Source organism: Hydra vulgaris, chromosome 03, assembly GCF_038396675.1.
Source record: "Hydra vulgaris chromosome 03, alternate assembly HydraT2T_AEP".
NCBI classification, from domain to species: domain Eukaryota; kingdom Metazoa; phylum Cnidaria; class Hydrozoa; order Anthoathecata; family Hydridae; genus Hydra; species Hydra vulgaris.
The window spans coordinates 58,700,818-58,724,951 of NC_088922.1; the positions used below are offsets into that span (position 1 = coordinate 58,700,818).

Genomic DNA, 24,134 nt, shown 5'->3' on the forward strand with positions numbered 1-24,134 from the left:
AATGCATTGGCCAATTCAAACCACGCTTTAAATAGTAAATCAATATTTTTGGACTATTAAATGAAACTTGCAGTTGTAGCTATAAAAAATTATAATAAAAATTGTTGGTATTAAATAGTAGAACACTCATGTAACCATTAATTTGAAAATAGTGACAAAATATCACAGTAATTGGTAACGTTTTGAGGTATAAGTAGCAAAAAACTAACAAAATATAAATTAAAACTGCCATATATCCTTAACCAATAAAATCCGGCTGAATTTTTATTCAGTGTTTGGTGCAACCATATACTATATTTGCATCAATTTTAATCAAATTATATAAAGTGGTTCATTTTAAAGGTGTTTTTATTGTCGCATTATAAATTCAAAATTTTACTTTTGCCCGCGGAAAAGAATTTAATTTGAACATTCGAATTAAATTCTTTTCCGCGGTCAAAATTTCAAAACTTCAAAATTTCCATCACAGGGTACCTTGATGTGTACGCTATTACCGCATATAAGTGGCGTTCTTGGGTCAGCTAGATTGGCATTATCAGATCCGTGCTAATCGTGCACATTTATACCTAAGCTCTGGAACAATCATTTTCTCTCTTGACCCTAAAGACAAATGCTTTTTTGACATGTCACTTCTCACATTCAAAATATGTTGCAAAAAAAATTCTTTACAAAAACAAAAGATTTAAATATCTCACCAGTTTAGTTTATTAGTTATTAATTTTATAGGCCTTTGGCCAGAAGATGATTTTTATTATAAAAAGGAGCAAAATAGCAATTTCTATAAAAATTAATATATATTCTATAGAAATTCTACAGAGTTTCTATAGAATTTCTATTGGCCAAATGTTTCAAAAGTTTATAGAAATTCTATAGAACTTTTTTCCTTGGGTAACTACGATTACTCATATATGTTTTTGTTCCTACTGCTATAACATTCTTCTAACATTGAACTTATTATAACATTCTTATTTTATTCAACAGTTAAATGGTTTTGCCACAGAGCAAAATCTACAATTTCTGTTGCCATTTTCTATAAATGTAAACAATTAAAATATTATATCTTTATTTCTTTTTAAAAGTTTTATTCTTTAAATTTAAGCTTCAATTAAAGAGGATCTTGTAAGTTGACTCTATTGTCAGTCGAATCAACTTTAATACAATATAGGAGACTTTTCTATAACATTGTAGAGTCCTCAAAAAGTAAAGTTGTTGGAAACATTGTTAAATTACTTAATTTCGGAATTTATGGAAATGACGCTACCTTATAAGATCATTTAATATCAGCCCCTAAAAATACAACATACATTCTAAAACTAAGAAAAGCAATTTATAGAGTGTTATTCTAGGAAATTTAATTTAAGTTAAGGGCATGTTTAAATAACTAACTTTCTGTTGGTCAAGCAAAGCTGATCGTTATTGGTTGTACACGTTGGGTTCAAAAGCTGAAAAGTCTAGGCTTTTCTTTTTTACAATTTTTCATCAGATCTTCTTGCAGATAGGTAATAATGCTTTAGAATTATTCAATATTGATACTTTTGAAAAAGCCTCGTCTTAATGCAAATTATACTGAAATTGTTTCAGATATAGGCAAGGGTTATCAGCATGTTTTCAGCTTTTGAAGAGAGGCGTTTAGAGTTGCTATTTGAGCCCTAAATAATTGGCTATGGTTGAATGATAATAGTCATTAATTCTTATATTTACAATTATTTTTTTGTTAAAACAATTTTACAATTTTCTTTTAGAGCATCTTATTGTTTATTTGTTTTAAATGTCTAAATCATAAATTTGTTTTTTATTTTGTGTACATTTCACGATCTTTGATTTTTTAAATGTTAGAGGAAAGGCGCCTATGATGGCATAGCGCCTATAATGGCATACCGGTCATATTTTCATAAATATTGGTTATGGCGAAAAAGTGATTAGACCAACAGTCTATACTGACTTTATATTAGTTTTAGTATAAATACGTTCCTTATGCACAAATATGGCTTTTATAATCAACAAAAATCGATTTTGGGATGTGCTGTTGTATTTTTAATCCCTTTAAATATTTAAGATTGTGATTTTTTTTAATAACTGTGCAGAAATGAAATTTTCATGCATTTTATTTCCAAGTTTTGTGCATTTAGTGGAACACTTATTTTAATTTTATCTTACAAGGCAGACATAGCTTGTTTAAATGAAAATTATGACTTCTTCCTATGATGGCATACTGACGAGTAAGGTGTGTTGCAATATTGACAATTGGAGAAAACCTTTTTTTTCATAAAAACGACACACTTGTTAGTGAAGTAAAAAGGAATTTTTACTTCACTAAAAAATTTTGCTTTAAAAAACACATAAAACGCTATATCTATATCTATATATATATATATATATATATATATATATATATATATATATATATATATATATATATATATATATATATATATATATATATATATATATATATATACATATATATATATATATATATAATTATGCAAAGAGATTAATAAATTTTGAAAAAGTTTTCATTTAATGCCAGTATCATTTTGAAAGATTCATGAGACTCAGATCAGATTTGGTTCGATGGGCTCATTGGACCAAATCTTACGGTGCACAAAGAGTTGCAAGAGAGGAATAGTTAAACATTGTGGTGGAGGTGTTGTGAGGTTGTATGGCATGGGATCGCGTTGGTAAATTTGAAATAATTGATGAAATTATGAATGCTAATTCGTATAACAATATATTGAACCAAAATTTAAAGTCTTCTGGAGAACAATTTCGTGTTTTAATAAAGCAATGATCTAAAGCACACTGCTTAAAAAACTGCAGCTTTTTTTAACAAAAATGGCAGAAAGATTTAATAGCCTTTACAGAACCCTTAATAGAATGTAATAGAGCACTTATGGACTTTATCAGACAAAAAGTTTTACAAAAAAATAAGGTTTGAATAAAGCTGTTGGTAAACTATGGTCTAACATTGACAATAATCAAATCAATTATCTAGTAGAATTAATGCCAAAACGTTTCCTAGATAAGTAAGACAAAGGAGGACCCTCTAAATATTAAATTATAGTAATATTATAAAATAAAAACAATTATGTCAAATAATTTAATAAGCTAATACTTTTTCTTAAGTTTAATCTATAATGCTTTTCTTGTACAATTATTTTCTCACTGTATATATATTTATATATGTATTTAAAATTTATATTTAAAAATCCTAATTTTAAATTGTTTAAAATTAAAAACTTTTAAAGAAAGTGTTGGAAATGTTAACAGTACTGAACCAAAAAATTGTATACGTTTGACCCTGGCAAATCACTTTATATAACACGTTATAGAAAGTATAGTTTTTCAAAAATTTGTTTTAGAAAAAAAACTTCAGTAGATGTAGTTTAACTTTGTTCAATTAAAATATAAAATTGACAAAAATTGAACAGTAAAAAAAATTATTTCGTTTAAATTATTTAATCTTATACATACAATTTTTTTAAAAAGACAAACATTTTTTTTAAAAAGACAAACAATATATGCAAATAACGACATTTAATAAATACTATACAAGCTTTCATGTAAAGACAATACAAACACAGTGCAGCATCAGTACGAACTCGGTGCAAAAAAAAAATAGTGCAACCATGATATCTATATATGCCTATAAATTATGTTTTTGTACAATTGGAATGATAGAAAGAACAAAGTTACCTCCCAACGAACTTAGTCATTTTCATCATCATTTGAATCCTCAAAATCGTTTTTTGAATTAGCATTTTCATCTTCATTGTTACTTATCTCTGTATCTTTTTTAGATAACTTATTTTGACAGTCACAATCTTTGTACTTTTTATTTATTTTACATGTACAGATATTACGAGTTGGACAACCATTAGGACATACATCTTTAGAAGGACACTCAATAGGGCAATTTTGGAGTGGTAACGTTTGTTGCTGTTGACAGCCTTGTGGGCAAGAGGATCCTTGACATGGTAAAGGACACATACTAGGTGATATATTGTTTGTTATTGGACAATTTATTGGACAAGATGGTGGAACACAAGGTTGAGGACACATGTTCTGAGGTAGTAATGTCTGCGTTTGAGGACAACCTGGTGGGCAATTGGAAGCTGGGCAAACTTGTGGACACATTCTGTTTATAAAATCAGTAATTTTTGGTTGTATTGTTTGCATTGCTTGACGTATTATAGAAGGAATATCCCATTGTGAATTGCATCCACTAGGACAAGATGAGCCTTGGCACGGATAGGGACAAAGAGAAGGATATGTATTCATTGTTTGAGGACAGTGATTTGGACAAAATGGCGACTGACATGGTTGAGGGCACATTTGTGGCTGCTGAACTGTAGATAATTGACAGCCTACAGGGCAAGCTGCACCTAAACATGGAAACGGGCAAACCGATGGCATACTTGATATTGTTTGTGGGCAATGTAATGGACAGGATGGTGCAGCACAAGGTTGTGGACAAAATTGGTTCTGCATTGATAGTTGACATCCTATAGGACAACTTGCTCCTTGACACGGATACGGACACATTATTGGTGTACTGGCTAATGTTTGTGGACAAAATGACGGACATGAAGGTGATACACATGGTTGAGGGCACATTTGTGGTTGTTGTTGTTGTTGTTGTTGTTGTTGTTGATTCATAGTTAGTTGACATCCAACAGGACAACTTGCTCCTTGACATGGATTTGGACACATAGCAGGTGTACTGGATAGCGTTTGCGGACAATATGATGGACATGTTGGTTGCAAACATGGCTGAGGGCACATTTGTGGTTGTTGTTGTTGATTTGTAGTGAGTTGGCACCCTACTGGACAACTTGCTCCTTGACATGGATTAGGACACATAGCTGGAGCACTTGCGGTTGTTTGTGGACACCCTGATGGGCATGTTGGAGCCATACAAGGTTGTGGACAATATTGTTGTTGCTGTTGTTGTATTATGTTAACAATTCCTTCGGCAATAGAACATCCTATTGGACAAGACGGAGGAAGACATGGTTGTGGACATCCTGATTGTTGTAAAATATCCCCGAGCAATACTTGAGGAGAGAAATACAGTCTTCTTGGGGGTTGTTGACAACCCGGAGGACAATTTGGTGGTTGGCAAGATTGAGGACACAGTTGCTGCTGCTGCAGTTGTTGAGGATTTGTGGATTGTTGACATCCTTGCGGACAACTGGCTCCCAGACATGGGTTTGGACATGTTGATAGTGCATTGTATAAAGATGGTGGGCAATATGATGGGCACACAGGTGGCAAACAAGGCTGAGGACAAAACTGTTGTTGCTGTTGTTCTTGTAATATATTAAGGACTCCTTCAGAAATAGAGCATCCAAGGGGGCAAGATGGTGGAAGACATGGAAGTGGACAAGCAGATTGCTGTATTAAATCTCCAAGCATTACCTGAGGAGAAAAGTACATTCTTCTTGGAGTTTGCTGACAACCTTGAGGACAGCTTGGTGGTTGACAAGGTTGTGGGCACATAGAAGGAAAATTATTACTAGTAACTGGGCAATTACTTGGACATTGAGGTTGCACACATGGCTGAGGGCACATTATTTGTTGAAAATTTTGTGATTGTTGACATCCAAAAGGGCAAGTGGCTCCTTGACAAGGGTTTGGACATGTTGCTGGTGTAGTTGCTGTTGTTTGTGGGCAATACAATGGGCAGGATGGTGGTGCGCAAGGTTGAGGACAATACTGAAGCTGGGGTTGTGATACTAATTGAATGGCTCCATCAGATATCAAACACCCAGCTGGACATGTTGGTGAAACACATGGTACTGGACATGCAGATTGTTGGATAATGTCCCCAAGCATAACTTGAGGAGAAAAGTACATTCTTCTTGGAGTTTGTAGACAACCTAGAGGACAACTTGGTTGCTGACAAGGTTGCGGGCAAAACTGTGGAAAAATATTATCAGTAGTTGGACAGTTGCTTGGACAAAGTGGTGGATTACAAGGTTGTGGGCACATTACCGTTTGCTGAGGCTGTTGCTGTTTAATAACCGATTGTTGGCATCCAATAGGGCAGGTTACTCCTTGACATGGATTTGGACACATAGCTGGTGTGTTTGATAATGTTTGCGGACAAAATGAAGGACATGATGGTGCTACACAAGGTTGAGGACAAGATTGTATTTGAGGTGTTGATTGGACAATATTAATAGTTCCTTCAGATATTGAACATCCGGCAGGACAAAAAGGGGCAAGACATGGCTGTGGACATCCAAACTGTTGCAGTAGATCTCCAAGCATTGATTGAGCTGAAAAGTACATTCTTCTTGGTGATTGTTGACAGCCTTGAGGACAACTTGGTGGGTTACACGGTTGCGGGCACATTGACGGCAAAGTGTTGCTAGTCACAGGACAATTGCTAGGGCATAAAGGTGGGTTACATGGCTGAGGACACAAGACTTGTGTAGATTGTTGTTGAATCTGAGTTTGCTGGCATCCTGTTGGGCAACTTACTCCACGACAAGGATTCGGACACATGGCTGGTGTATTTGCTAATGTTTGCGGACAAAATGCTGGACATGTGGGTGGTGTACACGGCTGAGGACAGTATTGTGAACTAGGAGTGTTTAAGCAAAAAGATGGACAAGAGTTCGGTAGACATGGTTTTGGGCAGCCATTTTGGGAGTTAAACAGTTTTAATACAGGACCTGGTGAGACGAGGCATCCTAACGGGCAGCTTGGTGGAGTACATGGTTGTGGACATTGATTAACTGGCAATTGAGGGCTTTGAATTTGTAAGCCACATCCTAATGGACATCCTTGTTGAGGACACGGATATGGACACATTGTTGGAAAAATAGAAGTTGTTATTGGGCATCCGTTTGGGCAATTTGATTGTTGACATGGTTGTGGACACATTTTTTGTATTAATCCAACATTCATGGTAATTGGACAACCTTGCGGGCATTGCTGTCCTTGACAGGGTTGAGGACATATTGATGGATTTTGGGCTATTGTAGTTGGACAGCCCTGAGGACAGTTCGGAACTTGACAGGGTTGAGGACATAAAAGTTGTTGAGTAATTGTGCATCCACTTGGGCATGATTGTTGAAAACATGGATTTGGGCAATTATTAGATTTTGTGGGTGGACCGATATAAGGAGTACATCCTGATGGGCACGGGTTGAAACATGGGTTAGGACAGTTATTTGTGGGATTCAGTGATTGAGTTAAAGGAAATATTTTGGGTTCTACTAAACTAACACTAATACTATTTGTTGTAGGACATCCAATTGGACAACTTTGAACTGGACATGGGCGTGGGCATGATAAAGGAAACGACGCTGATGTAATAGGACAACCTACAGGACAACTTTGTCCGTTACAAGGTTGAGGACATACAAGTTGTGTGGTCGGTAGCATCATCTGTAACTGACATGCTATTGGACAAGAGTTTTGCAAACAAGGTTGCGGACAAATTGGGCGTGGTGCATTTTGGGATCCTGATAATGTTTGTTGACATCCAGGTGGGCAGTTACTTGGTAAACAATTTTGTGGACATGCGTTTTGATACATTTGCGGTATACAATCACTGGGGCAATTAGGTGCGCAATTTTGCGGACAAAATTGAGTTACTTTAAGTTGTTGCATTTTATCTATGCATGGGTATTGGCACGGAAAAGGACAAGAAAACGGACACGGTGGTTGTCCCATTATTGGATCCCAACTTGCCGCAAGCATATTGTATATAAATGGATCAACTATTGATAGCCGTTGTGATTCTAATTTAACTCCTAACCTTGGATCTGGTTCAAGTGTTAAAGGGCTAGGATCTGGTGGAAATGGTTTATTTTGCTTTATCAAATCATCTAACTTATATTTGCACTCTTTTTGGAACTTTTCTGGATAACTTCCATCAAATATTTTTATTGTTCCTAAACAAAAATAATTTAAAAAACATTAATTATTTATCGTAACTTTTTTTTTCTGAAAATTAAACTAAAAAATGTGTGCAAATAAAACTACTTCTATATAACAGAAAAAAAAGTTTGACTTTTTATTCTATCCTTAATTTATCATTAATTTGAAGTACCTTTACTACGTGTTTTCGCTATAATATAAAAGTACATGTTTCTTAATGTAGCTTAAAGCAAGGCTATAGTGACAAAAAAAATTTATGTCATCAAATCTAAAGCTCAAATTCAAAATTTGTTCTAAACCATTTAGTAACCGTATAACGTTAACTGTGATTATTATTATTATTATTATTACTGTTGTTGTTGTTATTATTATGATTATTTTTATAATTACGATGATTATTGCTGATTTTTGTGCCATAGGTGAAAAGTAATACGAATTACAAGCTGAATTGTACGTAAATTAGCATTCACATATGCTCCAATTTGACATACTATTAATGAAGAATTTGAGGCTTATCTCAAAAACCTTGGCCTCATAATATTGTCTGATGGTAATAAACGTCCGGAACTTTTTTTTTTATTTCATAAAAATGAGGATTATTAACGTAGTTTCTAATCACAGTTTGGCTGCATCCAATGGCTTTAGCCATGTAACTAATGAACCCATGTAAATAAAACATTATGAATGATCTTCATAAAGCTTAATTTAAAAATTAATTTTTGTCATGTTTGCTGATGACACTAACCTTTTTTTTTCTAAATATAATATATTAACATTATTTCAAAATATGAATATTAAATTAAAGCTTCTGATTTGTTTAAAATGAATAAGCTTTTACTAAATGTTGAAAAAACAAAATGGTTACTCTTTTATCCAACTTCTAAAACAAAATAACTACCTCTTGGTTTACCTTTACTTTTCTGATAAAATTCAAATAAAAAAAGTAACTAGTACAAATATTTTGGGTATCTATGTCGATGAAAATCTTAGTTGGACATACCACGTTGAGCTTTTATGTTGCCAAAAATATTGGAATATTGTATTTAGTTAAAAGTGCTTTAAACAACCGTAGTAAAACTCAGTTATATTTCTCATTAATTTACTTTCATTTAAACTACGCAAATAGTGCTTAGTGTAATGCCAATTAATCCAGACTGGAGCCTTTTTATTGTCAACAGAAGCATGATGCTCATCTTATCAATTTTAAAAACAGATTTACTCATGCCAAGCCTCTTTTATTTGAAATGAAAATTCCTAATATATATCAGCTCAATGTTTTTAATATACTTTGTTTTATGTTCAAATGTAAAATTAACTCCTCCATTTCTTTCCACAAATTATAAACATTCAAAAATAAAAATAAATACAATTTAAGAAACGGTAGTTTATTTCGGCAACCATTTTTTAAAACTAATTTTGGAAAACTAAATATTTCATTTCGTGGAGCTTCTCTTCGGAACAAAACAGTTTTAAAACATTTTTCTCTTGAATAAAACTATCTCTTATTTAAGAAAAAGCTTAAAGAAATCATTTTGTGTCAGGATGATATTTTTTTATATTTTTAAACGCTTAATAACTTGCTGTGTTTTTCCATGCTTTATATAAGGTTACTTTCTATATATGTTTGTGTGCCACAAATTTGAAATCAATTTTTGAAAGCTTTTTTCTCAACCAATTTTGCTCAAATTTTGCACACTTAATCATTTTCGATGACAATACAAGGAAATGGAAAAATTTGACCAAAAAAAGTTAATTAAGTTAACAAAAATTTAATTTGTATTTTCCCATACATTTTATTTATTTGATATGAATTGCGTATTACGTCACAAAAATCATTGATTTGCAAATTACTTGCGGTTTCGAAGACATTAAAGCGCAGCGATTCAAAACCTATTGTTTTTTTAGTCTTAAGTTATTAAGTTAAAAAACAAAAATTTAGTAAAAACAGTAATTTTTAAATTTAAAAAAAAAAAAAAACAGTAATTTTTCCTTCTACAAAAGATAACAAAAAAAGAATTTCTAGGCCCAATAGAATTCTGCTTGCATAAAGCATGGATTTGAAAAAAGAATTTTTTTTTGATTTACTAGTTTTATGAATGTAACAACTTCCAAAGGTTTGTAATTTACGCGCGGTTCTCGATGATAAGACATGATCCCATGAAAAAAAGTTCTATAGAATTTCTATAAACTTTTGGAACATATGGTCGATAGAAATTCTAGAGAATTCTATAGAATTTCTATAGAATCTCTTTTAATTTCTATAGAAATTCCAATAGAACTTTTTTTTCTACTTTTTATTTTAAAGAAAGAAAAGTTTTATAGCAATTTCTATAGAAATTAATAGACATTCTATAGAAATTTTATAGCATTTCTATATAATTTATATAGGCCATATGTTTCAAAAGTTTATAGAAATTCTATAGAACTTTTTTTCTTGGGATTGGTCTTTTACGAGGGCAGACGGAGTAAAAAAGTTTGTCTAGCAAAGTGTTTTCTGTAGCATATTTAAATATTATTGTCTTCAATTTTTTTTTTCTTTCTTTTTTATTATTAAATATATATTTTTTATATATTATTTTACTCTAGTATACTAAAATACGAATGTTTTTTTTTGTGTGTAGTGTCTACCGTAGGGTATCAAATATAAGTGTGAAGAAATTTGAAAGATCTTCAAATGTTTCTAAACTAAGTTTGTTTGTAAATGTTTTAAAACGAAAAGTTGTTATTTAAGATGCTTTGTACCTTCAAATTTAACAAACATTTTTAATTAGAATAAACTATAAGCCAACAAGCGTAAGCTAACTTTATCTTATGAAGGTGACGAAATTGAAGTATGAAACCTTCAAGGAGGAGCTTGTTAAATGAAAAGAATTATAAAATTTAAATAATTCAAAAAAATGGAGAAAATCTCCTGAAGTATTTGCATATAAAGGCATTTTTCATTGTTTTTTTCAGAATTTTTCGTTCAGAAATTTGCAGATAAAGGGATGAAGCTGTATGAGGGTGTAAGCAATGGTTTGGAAGAGAACTAAAGTCAATAACTCAGATTTAAATAGTGAGGGAAAGAGCTGTCGAGAGATGTTTATTGTTTGAAGATTGGTATTTGGAAAAAAAGATTTGATTGGAGGTGTAGTAATTAATTATTTTGTAGCGTTAGATTTTGGAAGGTTTTGCTACCGGTAATAGTACATTCTGTGAGTATTAATTTATTATATATTTGTATATATATATTACTAGTATATGTTTTTATTAACTGCGGAAAAACTTTTAAAAATGTCTAATAACACTCCAAAATTGTAGCTTACAAGACGTGTTTAAAACTGCATAGTAGTAGTGTCCAAACCAAACTAAAACCCTCTCTAAGCTTTTTAATTCCGACACTATCAATGGAGACAATCATGGAGGTAGGAGAGTTATAGATATCTAATAATTATATTATAAATATTATGTCAGTAAGTTCACAAAGATATTAAATATAGTTTTAATAATTTAGCGTAATTAGATTTAAAAAAATAAATAGATGTGGCACTTTTTTTTAAAAGTAATATGTATATGTTAAAATATTTTATTTATAAATTTAATAAAGCAATATTAACATTACGAAGAATAATATAAATATATAATGAAGTAAACGGAAATATAAATTAAAGTATACTTTTTTTGTATAAGTATTTTAAACTTCACTATATGGAATCTAAAAATATTTAATATTTCTACTTTATGCTCTTGTTAAATGATTTTTGCAAAATGTACAGCAGGATAGTTTAAAGAATATTTTTTAAACATTTAAAAAATTCCTTGTAAATTTTTTTTAAGATCTCGCACGATTGATTGATTCTCAATAAACTCAAATTCTTTACTTAAATTAAGTAAGTTAATTTGTTTCTACCTAAAGGACTATTTTATAGAAAAAGTTTAGCATTGATACATTTTTAAAAACTATTTAATATTATATATAAATTAGTATCATGTAAATAAACATTTCATAATGTTTTTGATATTCTCACAATTATAAAATTTAAAATATATGTAAAATTTACATATAGAAACTTGCAGAGTTTTTACTTTAACCAATAAAAAACAGAAAAATTCTGTACTCATTGATTTAGGAGCCTTTATTTAAAACTTTTAAGTTTATTTGATACACGGGGCTTCAATTCCCATATAACTCCTCAAACCTCTTAATGCTGGCTTTTAAACAGATCCAAAATAAAAATAATTTCTAAATTTACTTCTACTTTTGAACAATTTTATTATACAATAAATATTATTCTTTATTTAAAAATGATATTTTTGATTAGTTGAAAAAATTTTTGATAACCGTACCTAATTTTAACGTGTTTTACGGATCAAAACTTAGTATTTTTGCGTTAACACTACTACTAGAACGATTATTTTACAAGGCTTTAGCTTTACCATACCTACAACCATAACATCTTTTATCATTATTTACACAAATAACCAACCTTTTATCATTTGTCCATTTGGATATACACACCAACATTCTCTTTTATGAGGTAAAGATTCAAATTCACACTGGTAGGATTGATAACTCCCATCATCATTACAAGCAGGTTTTGATTGTATTGGGTTGTGCAATCTTCTGGTTTGGCAATCTGTTAACTCTTGCTGAAAAAATTGACGGCGATTTCTCACCAATTGTATATCACTTGAATAAACTGAAAGGCTATCTAAAAATAAATAACTTAATATAGTATTTTGGATATTTTTTATTTTAGAAACTAATGTGAAAAGTAGTTTAACGTTTGTAAGGGATATTTTTTATATAATCTTCAGTTTAATATTTTGAGCTACATTTCTAAATACAGGAACATTTTTATCTCAATCTATTATCTCTACCTATATATATATTATATTTTTTTACATATTTTTTAATCAATAAAACATTAAATAGATTTTTTTTTGTTTTAAAAATATTTTCAAAATGGTGATAGATTTTCCATTAAAGTGCTTGTTAAAGTAATCAATAAAAAAAAGTTAGTTTGTAAAGTAAATGTAAAATGTTATGTTTATAGTAACTATTTTTACATTAATTAATATGATTGTTTCATAATTTTTGAAAGAACGTAAAAAAAATTTTACGTCTGAAAACTTTTTCAATAAAAGATTTTTTATGGTAATAGAAGTAGGTGTTAAGATACCAGCTTGGTGTTGAAAAAAAGTTTTAATTTTATTATACCCATAACCTTGGGTTAGGGTTATCTTAAAATGTTCATTCATTGTTACCGTAACCTGTAATGGTTAACAGAGAGTAAATTTCAAAATAACGGATCAAAAATGACCACCTGATATTCTAAGCGCCGTCACGTTGAAAGAAATAGAGAAGCTCATAAACGAATGATAGACGCAACGTTGTGCTTAGCGAAACAAAATTTGCTATTCAGAAGACACAAAAAACATCAGCTTTGTCGAATTAGTTAAGGTATAGCTACTAACACTGCCAATTCTTTTAAGGTGTTACCTTTACTAAACAAAATAATTGAACTTGAGGCAACTATCATAGGTATGAAAAGAGGATATTTAAATTACAATGTAATAACTTAATTTAATTGTTTTAGAAAACAGCAATCCAATAGCACTTGCTAAATTAATTTAACAAATAATTGATATTAAACTCAGTAGAAACCAAGCACACGATGAAGTTTCCGTGTTGTCTGGAAATGAAAGTGAATTAAAAGCACTCACCGAATGCAATCTCTGTTCATTGCCGTACTGATGTGATTTTGAATTTGGTGAACATTGAAGCAATATCAGTTGCAAAAAAAGAAACGTATGGCAAGAGAACATGGGGGGAATGAAAATGTTATGATCTAGCTACAATATTTGAATGTGAAGCCTACTTCAATGATTTGAACACATTTACTTAGACTATTAATTTAAACTTAGTCACTATTAACTCTTAACCCAAACAACGGTTTTATGACTTTAGTATTACATTTATAAATTATAGTTGCATTGATCTGGTAAAATTATCTAAGGAAATTATAGATTCTTATAGAAGTTTATGTAAAATTAACAGTAACACTATATACATTGAAAAACCAGTGACGAAATATAATACTTCAAAGATGAGCACTTCTTATTAAAGGATAATTGTGATTTATAATAAACATTGTTAACTTCAGAGCCGACAACACCGAGGGGGCAGGGGGGCACTGTCCCCACCCCCTCCCCTTCACACTTTTTCTAAAGAATCTTTTTTTTTTTAGAAATTGACGATTGTGCCCCCTCCCCCCTCCGAAACCCCTATCGTCGGCCCTGAACTCAAACTAAAGGTCAATTCGTGCCTCAGCTAGTTTTGTACCAAATAGTAATTAATTACATTTATCTTCACACACACACACACACACACACACACACACACAGATATATATATATATATATATCTGTGTGTGTGTGTGTGTGTGTGTGTGTGTGTGTGTGTGTGTGTGTGTGTGTGTGTGTGTGTGTGTGTGTATTAATAACCTTTTACCATAGCTGTTAGGTACACTTGAGATAAGAAACTACCTTTAATTTGAGTTTACAACGTTAACATTTATCTTCATTTTTTTAACAAAAATGAAGATAAATGTAAGTGAATGTATTATTTTTAGTTATTATTTATAATTTATTTTATTTATAACTATTTTCAACATCCTGGTAATGAATGAATTAGTCCATGAAAATATACTAATAATACAAATAGAGGCGCTTATTTGAAATAAAATTCGTATTGACTTATTTGAAATATAAATTTATTTGAGCAATTTAGATAAAGTAAAAATAGATGAAATATAAAGTAAAAATAGATAAAATATAAAGTAAAAATAGATAAAAAAAATCAATTTAAACTTACCATGGCAAAAAAGTTGCAAGATAAAAATATATTTCACATTAAAAAGAAACATTATACGATATTTATATCAGTTAAAGGTTTTATTACTTAAAAATAAAGTAAAGTGATAAAATGACCGACGGACAATTCGGTCTCAAATCTATTTATAAGTTCATCAACATTCTCTGAAATGGTGCTCGCTGTGAGTTAGCTATTAAAAAGCTGTATTTTTTCATAAATTCGTGGATGAATAGGCAAATCGACCATGTGGTGTGCACTTTTGTAGCCAAACATACTTTCGGTTGTCAAACAATCGCTCTTCCGCATGATCATACCATTGTTATATCTAACAACATAATAATTAAACTTTTTTTATAAAATACAAATACCTTATTATATAGCTGTAGTTTTATTAAAATATAAAAATTTATATATTTATCAGATTTGAAATTTTAAGCGAACAAAAAAATACAAAAAAAAACTGGTTAAAAAAATTTTTTTTAAAGTGTTTGTTTACAAAACAACAATTCACGCCTTCACTTAGTTTATGCTTAAATAAAATAAAATTGTGCTTTATATTGGAAATTAATAAAATAAAACCGCGCTTTCTGTAGGAAATTAATAGCATAAACCCGCGCTTTCTGTTGTAATTAATAGAATAAAACCGCGCTTTCGGTTAAGAGTAAGCCGAATAACGTATTAAGACTTTAGCGAAAAAAATAATAAAGTTGAAATTTTAAATTAATTAGTTAACGTTAAAAAGAAAAAAAAACAAAAACTGTTTAAAGTATATTATAAAATGAAGCAAGCGTACATAGCGTACCTGATTGCAATTTCTTCCTAAAAAGTTCAAAGACTTATTGAAGTTAAAACAATTTATTAGTGAGAAAAAAAAATACTAATCTTTGATCAATTGCTATTTGATAACCCAATGAGTCAGAAATCAGAAACAGGGCAAACCTCAGACTCAGAGTAAGAAAATGTAAAAAAAAATTCATAACTTTTACAATTTACTGAAATTATTACTCGATACGAAAATACTACTCGATACTCGATATTTTTGAAAACAAAAAAAGCATTTATTTTTCCATAATAGTTTGTTCATGTCTGGGTGTTTATATAAATCTACGCCTGTTTATTACAAATTTGATTTTATATTTTATATATGGGAGATTAAAGTTGCGAGAGCAATATTTATAAAAATAAATTTTTATTAGTTAATTGAATTTTGTTTTACTTTTTATGAGGAGGGATTCGACGGTGACATTCCACAAATTAGCTGGTGTATAAGATGAAAGAGATTTAAAAAGAGAACGCCAAAGATGTTCAAAATCGGAATCTTATTTTGAAATGAACATTATACATAATTATCATTTGTATATAGCAAAATGACTGCATATGACTAAAACGCTATTAAAAACATACTTTGTTCCTTTTTTTTGGATTTTCAACATTTTAGAAATATTCATTTATATTAGACGTTTATGTTTTTACAAGTTTCTTAAAAGATAAAAATAACGATAAGAGTCGCTAAATAAAAGTTTTTTTAAATCAGTCTCACTATATTCATTATATAGAACCTTATTTTGTTAAGGAGGGGAACTTATTTGAAAATCGCCAATATTGATCGTAATGTCAATAATTTTATGGAGAATATATAAAAAAGCAATTAAACTGGTTTGAGTATGCAACGAGAAGTAGTAAAATGGATGAAAAGTTTTAACAGACAAAACGGTTCAAACGCTACCCAGTAAACATTCAACAGTTGGTAAGTAGTTGGCCCGATCCTAATAACCAACTATTAGCTACAGTTGGGCCAACAGTCGGCTATTTAGTTGGTACCGTGAAAAAAACGTAACGCTCTTACCAACATTTAGCCAACTGTTTTATAAACTGTAGGTACCATTAACAGTCCAACAGTAATAAAACAGTTGGCTAACAGTTGGTACCATTACCGGCCCAACTATATGATTTTTTTCGCAATTTTTTAAATTCGTTTTTGCACTTTAATTGAAAGTGCAAATGTTATAAATGTTTACAACTATCTTTACAACTTGACGTGATGGTGAAAAATAAGTTGTATATTTGAAATCAAAATGAGAAATGCTACACAAAAAACAAATTGTTTGCTCGGCACCAAAAAAAAAAATTTTTTTATTGACCTGTGTAATAATACAGTAATAATCATTGTAATAATAACAGGTGTAATAAAAATAACAACTACAATTATAATAATAACAGTATAAATTTACAGCAGTAACAATTATAAAAAACTAGCAGTAAGCAACCCCTAATACAAGTTATGAGTAGTTAAATCATTAATAACAAAAACACATTAATAACTTGATATCTAAAAAATTAAATACAAATTTATCTATAAATAATATTTTAACTTTGACTCTATCAGCAATATCATTGCTTATTATAGTAAACAACATAAAAACCGCACTAACATCAGTTAAGTTCTTTTTAAAATCTGTCAAAACACTTGTACCAGAAAAAGAAAGTCAAGTAAAGCCTGCAAATACCTAAAAAAAGAAATGAAAAAAAATAAAAATTTTAATTTTTAATTAAAAAAGTATTATTTGCATTTTATTGTTAGTAGAATTAGGACAATAATATTACAGAAAATATAAAGAATAAAAAAATAGCACAGTATAAAAGATTTGTAAGCACACATTACTGTGTCTCCAGAGTAATTAAAAAAGAAAAGATTATAAAAAGGCAAGACAACACAATGTAGTAACAATGGCATATAACACCACGACTTAATAAGATATCTTATCAAATAAAATACTTGGACTAAAAAGATTTTATTTATTACATTACTTGAACAATCGAGGGACAATTATAGTTAAACAATTTGAACAATAATACCATAAAATATCAAGCAACTCGTAAAATACTTCTTATAAATGGTCATTATCAATTGTGGTATTAAGAAATATGTAAGTGCTCAGTAATTACATAACTTTTATTAATTCTCCCTCTCATCTAAGAGAGAGAGGGAGAGAAAGAAAGAGTTTCTAAAGCAGCATGTTAAAAAAAGTAAAAAAACGCGCAATAAATAGTAGTAACTGGTTTTATTATGTTACCAGTAAACAAAATTATTTTTACCTTGATTTAATTTCCAGCATTTCTTAATTAAGCTCCAGCTTCTCTCTTACTGTCGACTAATGATTAATAGAGTAAATTTCACATCACATTAAATTTACAAAATTAAAATTATTTTTCAACAGTAAGCAAACTAATCAAGTGATGACAAAGGCAACTAAAAAAAAAAAAAGAACTTATAAAAAAATTTAAAATCATTTAAATTTTTTTGTTATTAATTGTTACTATAAATAGTAAAATTCATACTTTGCTTTGTTCTGAATTATCTAAAGTAAAATCAAATTAATAGGCAGCATTTCTTACATTTCAACAACAATTAATTTCATCTTGCCTAGATCTATCTTTTTCACTTGACAACAACTATTTTCAAGTTGCCTATTAGCATTTACATTAATAGCTTCTTTGAGCCTAATATTACCCGCTTCAATTTCACTATTATCATTAAACATATTACCAGTAATATTAACTATTGTTGCAACTGAGTAATAAAAAAATGTAGAACAATCTTATAAATTGTGATCTTTTCTAATCAAAGACTATATTTAAACTTAAGATTTATTGAAATCCATATCTTTTTATCTTTATATACATAAGTCGTTTATCAAAAATATTAAACAATATTAATTTACATCAATCATTTTTAATTTAACAAACATTCTACACTATAATGCACAAAATTATATAAGTAAGTGATCAACAAATTACTGACTGTAATTTGTTAATTACTTTCGTGTCAACAAATTACAGTCAGTTTTCTGCGTTAAATACATAAAATATATATCTAATATAAAATAAATCCAATACAAAATTAAAAAAAATTAGTAAATTTACTCAAATCAGTAACAGTAATACTTTGTGAAGTGACTAAAAAACACTTTCGTTCTTTCTAATTTCACTAAAAAACAAAACTTGCTTAGCTAAGTTGCCTAGTTCTTAAGAATCTGAAAACAAATAAGCAAAAAACAGGAACAAACTTTTATTTACTACTACTATATTTAAACAAATTAATTTAAACAAAGAACAACATCAATTCTCCTTAAGGGATAAGAAAAATTTTTCAGCTCAAATTTGCTTGCAGACCTTGCTTGTAAAACCATGTGAATAAAAAACACATTTAGATAAGCCTAGAAACTACTTAAAAATGACATATGCAACATTGAAGTTTAGACGTTGACTGGACTAATTATTAGTAGATGTTTTTGAAAAATTCATACAAATTTACAATACTTTGTTCTTTTATATCGCATAAATCCATCATATGATAAACCTGAAATTAAAAAATGCAACAATTAAGTAAATACTAAGAAAAACATATAATATGAATTGAAAATCATTTTATCGATAGATTATTGTCAATAACAATAAGGGCATAGAAGTAGTTGTTTAGGGAAATGCTAAAAAAAATACCATATAAGCTTTAACTACATTTATAGATTCAGTCATTCTCAAACACAAAATGGGTACATATAAATTATCATATTATGACGCCAAGTGCTGCAAGTGACGGGGTAAAAAAATTAATATAAATATTGATACTATGACGTCTAACACCCGCTTAGTACTAGTTTTTTTTTTTTTTTTAATTTTTAGGTGTTCCAAGAAGTCCTAACGGTCTTGTCACAGGGCACCGCGGAAGTGCATTTAACCAGAAAGTTCACGCCTCCTTCCTTACCGTGACGCGAAAATAAAAAAAAGTTGCCAATCTTTATATTTTTGTTATATTTTGTTAGAAATATAATAAGAAAAAAGTTTACAGTGAAAACTATGCTTTGCAGAGATTGCAAAAATTGCTTTATAAAAATTGTCAATGTAAATTATACTTGGCAGAATATGAGAAAATATTTCATAAAACTTCCTAATGTAAATTATACTTTACAGGATATGAGAAAATTGGATAAGCTAATTGGTTCACGCTATTAAAAAGAGCAATCTGATTCCGTTTAAAAAAAAAACTTTTTTAAAAATTGAAGTGTAAACTATACTTTGCAGCATTTATTTGATTTGTTGCAAATATACTCCTTTCCATCAACAATGTATTCCCTTTAAGTCGTAATTGAGGGGTTTTTGAATTTTAATGTTTAAGCATGGCTTATAACTTTATTGAGAATGCTTTAAAAAGAATAAAAACTGACGATCCTGTAAGGTTAAACATGTTTTATGAAACTTCATTGGATAAATTCATTAATAAAAATAACAAAATGGTTACTAATGAAGATCTTTTAAGTCGTTTTGTTGATGGCACATTAAGAAGAAATATATGTGCAGAAGTTTGTATACCATCTTACTTAAAAGATTTAATAATAACAGTATAAACTTGTTGGTGTTGACGCTTATTAAATTAACATTTAATAAGCGTCAACACCAACAAATGATATTGACATGTTGGTATTTAATATTTACATAACAATTTAAAATAAATACTTTGTTGATAGAATGGAGTATACCTTTATTGATAAAACAAGTTTAGTTATTAAAAACGTGAAAGAAAAATATTTTTTTGTCTTAAGGTCTGAAGCATCTGGAAGTTGTATGTACAGCTCTGCATCATTATTTTTTGTTGATGACAATACAGATAGATGTGTTGAGAGTATTAACATCCCTTGAAATTCATATACATGCTGATTTTTACTTTATTTTTTAAAATACTTTCTAATAATAGTTCTCACTTTATCAATCTCAAAAGTTTATTGTGCATGTCAGTATCTCCTTCTGCATTAGGTTCTATCTTTGAAACTAGTAACATTATTAAAGCTGAAGCAATTGCAAACTGTGAGAGCACAGAAAAATGGGCTGGTTTATTATGTTTGCTAGGTTTATCATCGGTTCCTTCATGTAATATTGTTTCCTGTTACCCAGATTTTGGTGTTAAAAAATGCAAAATATTTTTTAATCAAGAGATCTCACCATGTACTACCATTAAATTTTTTTCACCTTTTTACATTTTGTTTTGTTATGATGGGAATTTTCAGTCTAGTACATTTCAGCATAATCACTATGTTCCGCTGATATTTGTTCCTAAAAAGCGTAAACTTTTCAATAAATTAAAAACAATAGTTTTAAAATTTTTTTTGCCAGTCTTGTCACCTAATAAATTTCTAGATACAAAACAGGCCACCATTGATCAAGTTGCTACAATTGTACCCAGTGCAAAAGCTAAAAACTAAATAAAAAGCCTTATTCTATCCTTAGATTCTTTCATAAAACAAACCCAGACATAAAAACTGCTAGTGTAGTCTTTCAAAATACATTTATTCTAAAGTCAAATAGTTTTTCTTCTCAATCAGCAATGTCTTCTTCTCAATCAGCAGCATCTTCTCTATCTTGTTCATCTTCATTAACATCAAAAAAAGATTTTTCTTCTCACTCAAGAATATCCAACGACAGTGTTCTATTAAAATCTTTTTTTTTTCCACAATCTTCGAGCATCAGGAAAGTACCTAATTTTAATAATTATAATGCTGTATGCCCTTTAAACGTTATTTTACTACCTATAGAAGTACCAGATTCTGTGCAATCTTTTGAGCAAAATGATTTTGCTTTCTTTAGACAAAAGGTTGAATTTTTATCTGGCAATGAAACTTTTTTAACTAAAAATATGTTTGTACCTGATAAAGATTATATTTTTCCAAAAGATTCTGGTCGTGAGTTTAGATTTCTTTGGTTGAAAGAGTTTTCTTGGCTGATTTATTCTAAAAGTACTGATGGGGCTTTTTGTTTAGCTTGTGTATTATTTGGTAATAAATTCAAACTAAGATCACCTAAGTTAACACATTTGTATTTGGAGCCTTTCAGTAAATGGTCTGATGCTATTAGATCATTTTCAAAGTATGAGTCAATGAAAAATGATTTACATGCGTTTACTATGCCTGTTTTTAATATTTTTTTTAGTCATTCCTTAGGCATAAGTCAACCAATAAGTGTCGTTATTGATGCTAATGTTAAAGAAAAAATCATAAAAAATCACTAAAACTTCGTCCTATTGTTGATGCTATAATTTTTTGCGGTCAAACCAATAATTTTGCTGTGCGTAATGGAAATGATGTTTCGGGCTCTCATCTTAATAGTTGTTCAAAGAATGCCTCCTATATTTCGAAGACTTCACAAAATGAAATTATTAAATGCTTTGGTGAAGAAATTAGTGAATCTATTTTATCTGAAGTTCGCAAAAATGTTTTTTTTTTTTTCTCAATAATTTCAGATGAAGCTTGTCTACTAAAGAGCAAATGTCATTAGTTTTACGATTTGTTGATAGTGATTTTAATATCAGAGAAGACTTTGTTCAATTTATTCATTGTAGTGAAGGGACTAAAGGAAAAGATTTGTTTAATGTTCTTTTAAATTGTGTAAGCAACTTGAATCTAGATATAAAAAACTGTTGGGGTCAAGGATTTGACGGAGCTGGTTCTGTTTCTGGGTATATAAATGGTCTTTCTGCTCAGGTTCTAAATATAAATTCAAAGGCTCTGTATACACATTGTCATAGCCATTAACTAAACATGTCTGTTTGTGAATCGTGCTATGTCCAATTAGTCTCAGAGGTTTTTGATAAAGCTCGTGAACTTTCTTATTTTTTTAATTATTCAGAAAATAGACAAAGGCTTTTAAAAGCTAGCATTTTAGAGCTTGAACCTCGGATACATAAAAAGTTGAAGGATGTCTATAGAACTAGATGGATTAAGCATATAGATGGTTTAAACACTTTTCTTGAACATTATTTATCTATTTTCCATGCTTTATGTACCATGACTTTCCCTGAGTGTCCTTTTAACAAAGACACACAAAAAAAATCTACTTTTTTAAATTCCATTAGCACTTTTCAATTCATCCTTACTTTAGTTGTGACAATACATGTCTTTGGTTTTACTTTACCTTTTACTTGGTTACTGAAATCAAAAACTATTGATGTCTTAGATAGTTTGCACCTTATTACAGTGCTTAAAAATACATTTGTTTCCATCAGAAATGATATAGATGTTTTTCAAAATAGCTGCTATGAAGCATCATGTTTGCTTTCAAGTAAAGCTGACATTTTGGTTTCAAAACCAAGAACCTGTTCTATTCAAAAAAATCATTTTAATGTTCCATCAGAGTCTGTTTCAGAATACTTCAAAAGAGCTGTTACTATCCCTCTTATAGATCATGTATCTACATCTATATCTACAAGATATAAACCAGAAACTGTAGCTGCATATAAAGGGTTAGCAATTATTCCGTTTATCATGATCTCTTTTCTTAAAAGACCCAAAACCCAATTGTGTTGGAGGCAGCAGTTTATAACATTCTGTAGTTTTTATAAAGATGATTTTCCTAATATCAATTAGGCCTGTAAATCCAGCCGAACGAGCCAAGCTTGCCAGGGCTCGGCTTGGCTCGTTTACTTATTAAGAGTGTTCAGGCTCGGCTCAAACTCGTTTCGAACATGAGATTCTTTGTTCAAGCTCGGCTCGTTAAGGATTAGTATTGTTTGGGCTCGGCTCATTTTACATGTTGCTCGAGCTCGACTGGTTTAAAACTCGAAATAATTATTGTAACCTTGTTAGTTTAAAGCTCGTTTAGTAAAAAAAAATTGTTCGTTAAAGGCTCGTCTGTAAATAATGCAAGTCCAAATCAATAAACAACATAAACAATCCTACAGTTTATTAAACCTGCAAATAAACAACATAATGAAATAAGATCCCACAAATCTAATTGTTCAGAATAAAAGTTAAATCTAATAGTTCAATGTTCAAACTTAATGTTCAAAGTTCAAACATAATGTAAACTCTCACAAACATAATAATTCCTATTAAACACTGCACTCTAATAGTTCAAATTACATTTTCACAAAGTCTTGCTCTCATTTTATATAATATATATAATATCACAATTTTATTTGTTACATATATATTATTATAATATAAATAAATATATATATATATATATATATATATATTCGAGCTTCAATCGAGCCTATATGAATGAGCCTATGATGTTCAAGCTCCGCTTGTTTAATAAACGAGCCTAATTTTTTGTTCAAGCCCTGCTCGTTTACCATTCGAGCCGAACATGAACGAGCACTTGTGGCGCCGATCACCAAGCCGTTCACGAACACGAGCCAGGATTTACAGCCCTAATATCAATGCGTTGAATGGGGAACAAGTTCTTTGGAAAAATATTGGGAAAGTTTGACTGGGACTATTCCTGACAATATATCTTTAACTCTTAAATCAATATCATTTCCTGGATTTGAAAATACTAAGATACCTTTAAGGATACTAGGGACACTTCCTGTTACTTCATGTGAGTGTGA

The 24,134-nt window shown here is 29.8% G+C and overlaps 1 protein-coding gene across 1 annotated transcript; it reads right to left on the minus strand.

Moving 5' to 3' along the window:
• Positions 1-3,376: 3,376 nt before the first annotated feature.
• LOC101235787 (SCO-spondin) lies at positions 3,377-15,080 on the minus strand. The gene is made up of 3 exons (XM_065793813.1): positions 14,753-15,080; positions 12,363-12,587; positions 3,377-7,910 (listed from the first exon to the last, which is right to left on the minus strand). The coding sequence occupies exons 1-3, from the start codon at positions 14,802-14,804 to the stop codon at positions 3,709-3,711; spliced, it is 4,479 nt and encodes a 1,492-aa protein (XP_065649885.1). The 5' UTR covers positions 14,805-15,080; the 3' UTR covers positions 3,377-3,708.
• Between the last annotated feature and the right edge of the window lie 9,054 nt (positions 15,081-24,134).

Bases quoted from the DNA above. Each gene is read 5' to 3' on its own strand.
- LOC101235787 (XM_065793813.1), bottom strand. From the start codon at position 14,804: ATGTTTCTTTTTAATGTGAAATATATTTTTATCTTGCAACTTTTTTGC. The intron at 12,588-14,752 runs GTAAGTTTAAAT...ATTTATTTTTAG, and splicing joins CTTGCAACTTTTTTGCCATG to ATAGCCTTTCAGTTTATTCA. The intron at 7,911-12,362 runs GTTGGTTATTTG...ATTTTTGTTTAG, and splicing joins AAATGGACAAATGATAAAAG to GAACAATAAAAATATTTGAT.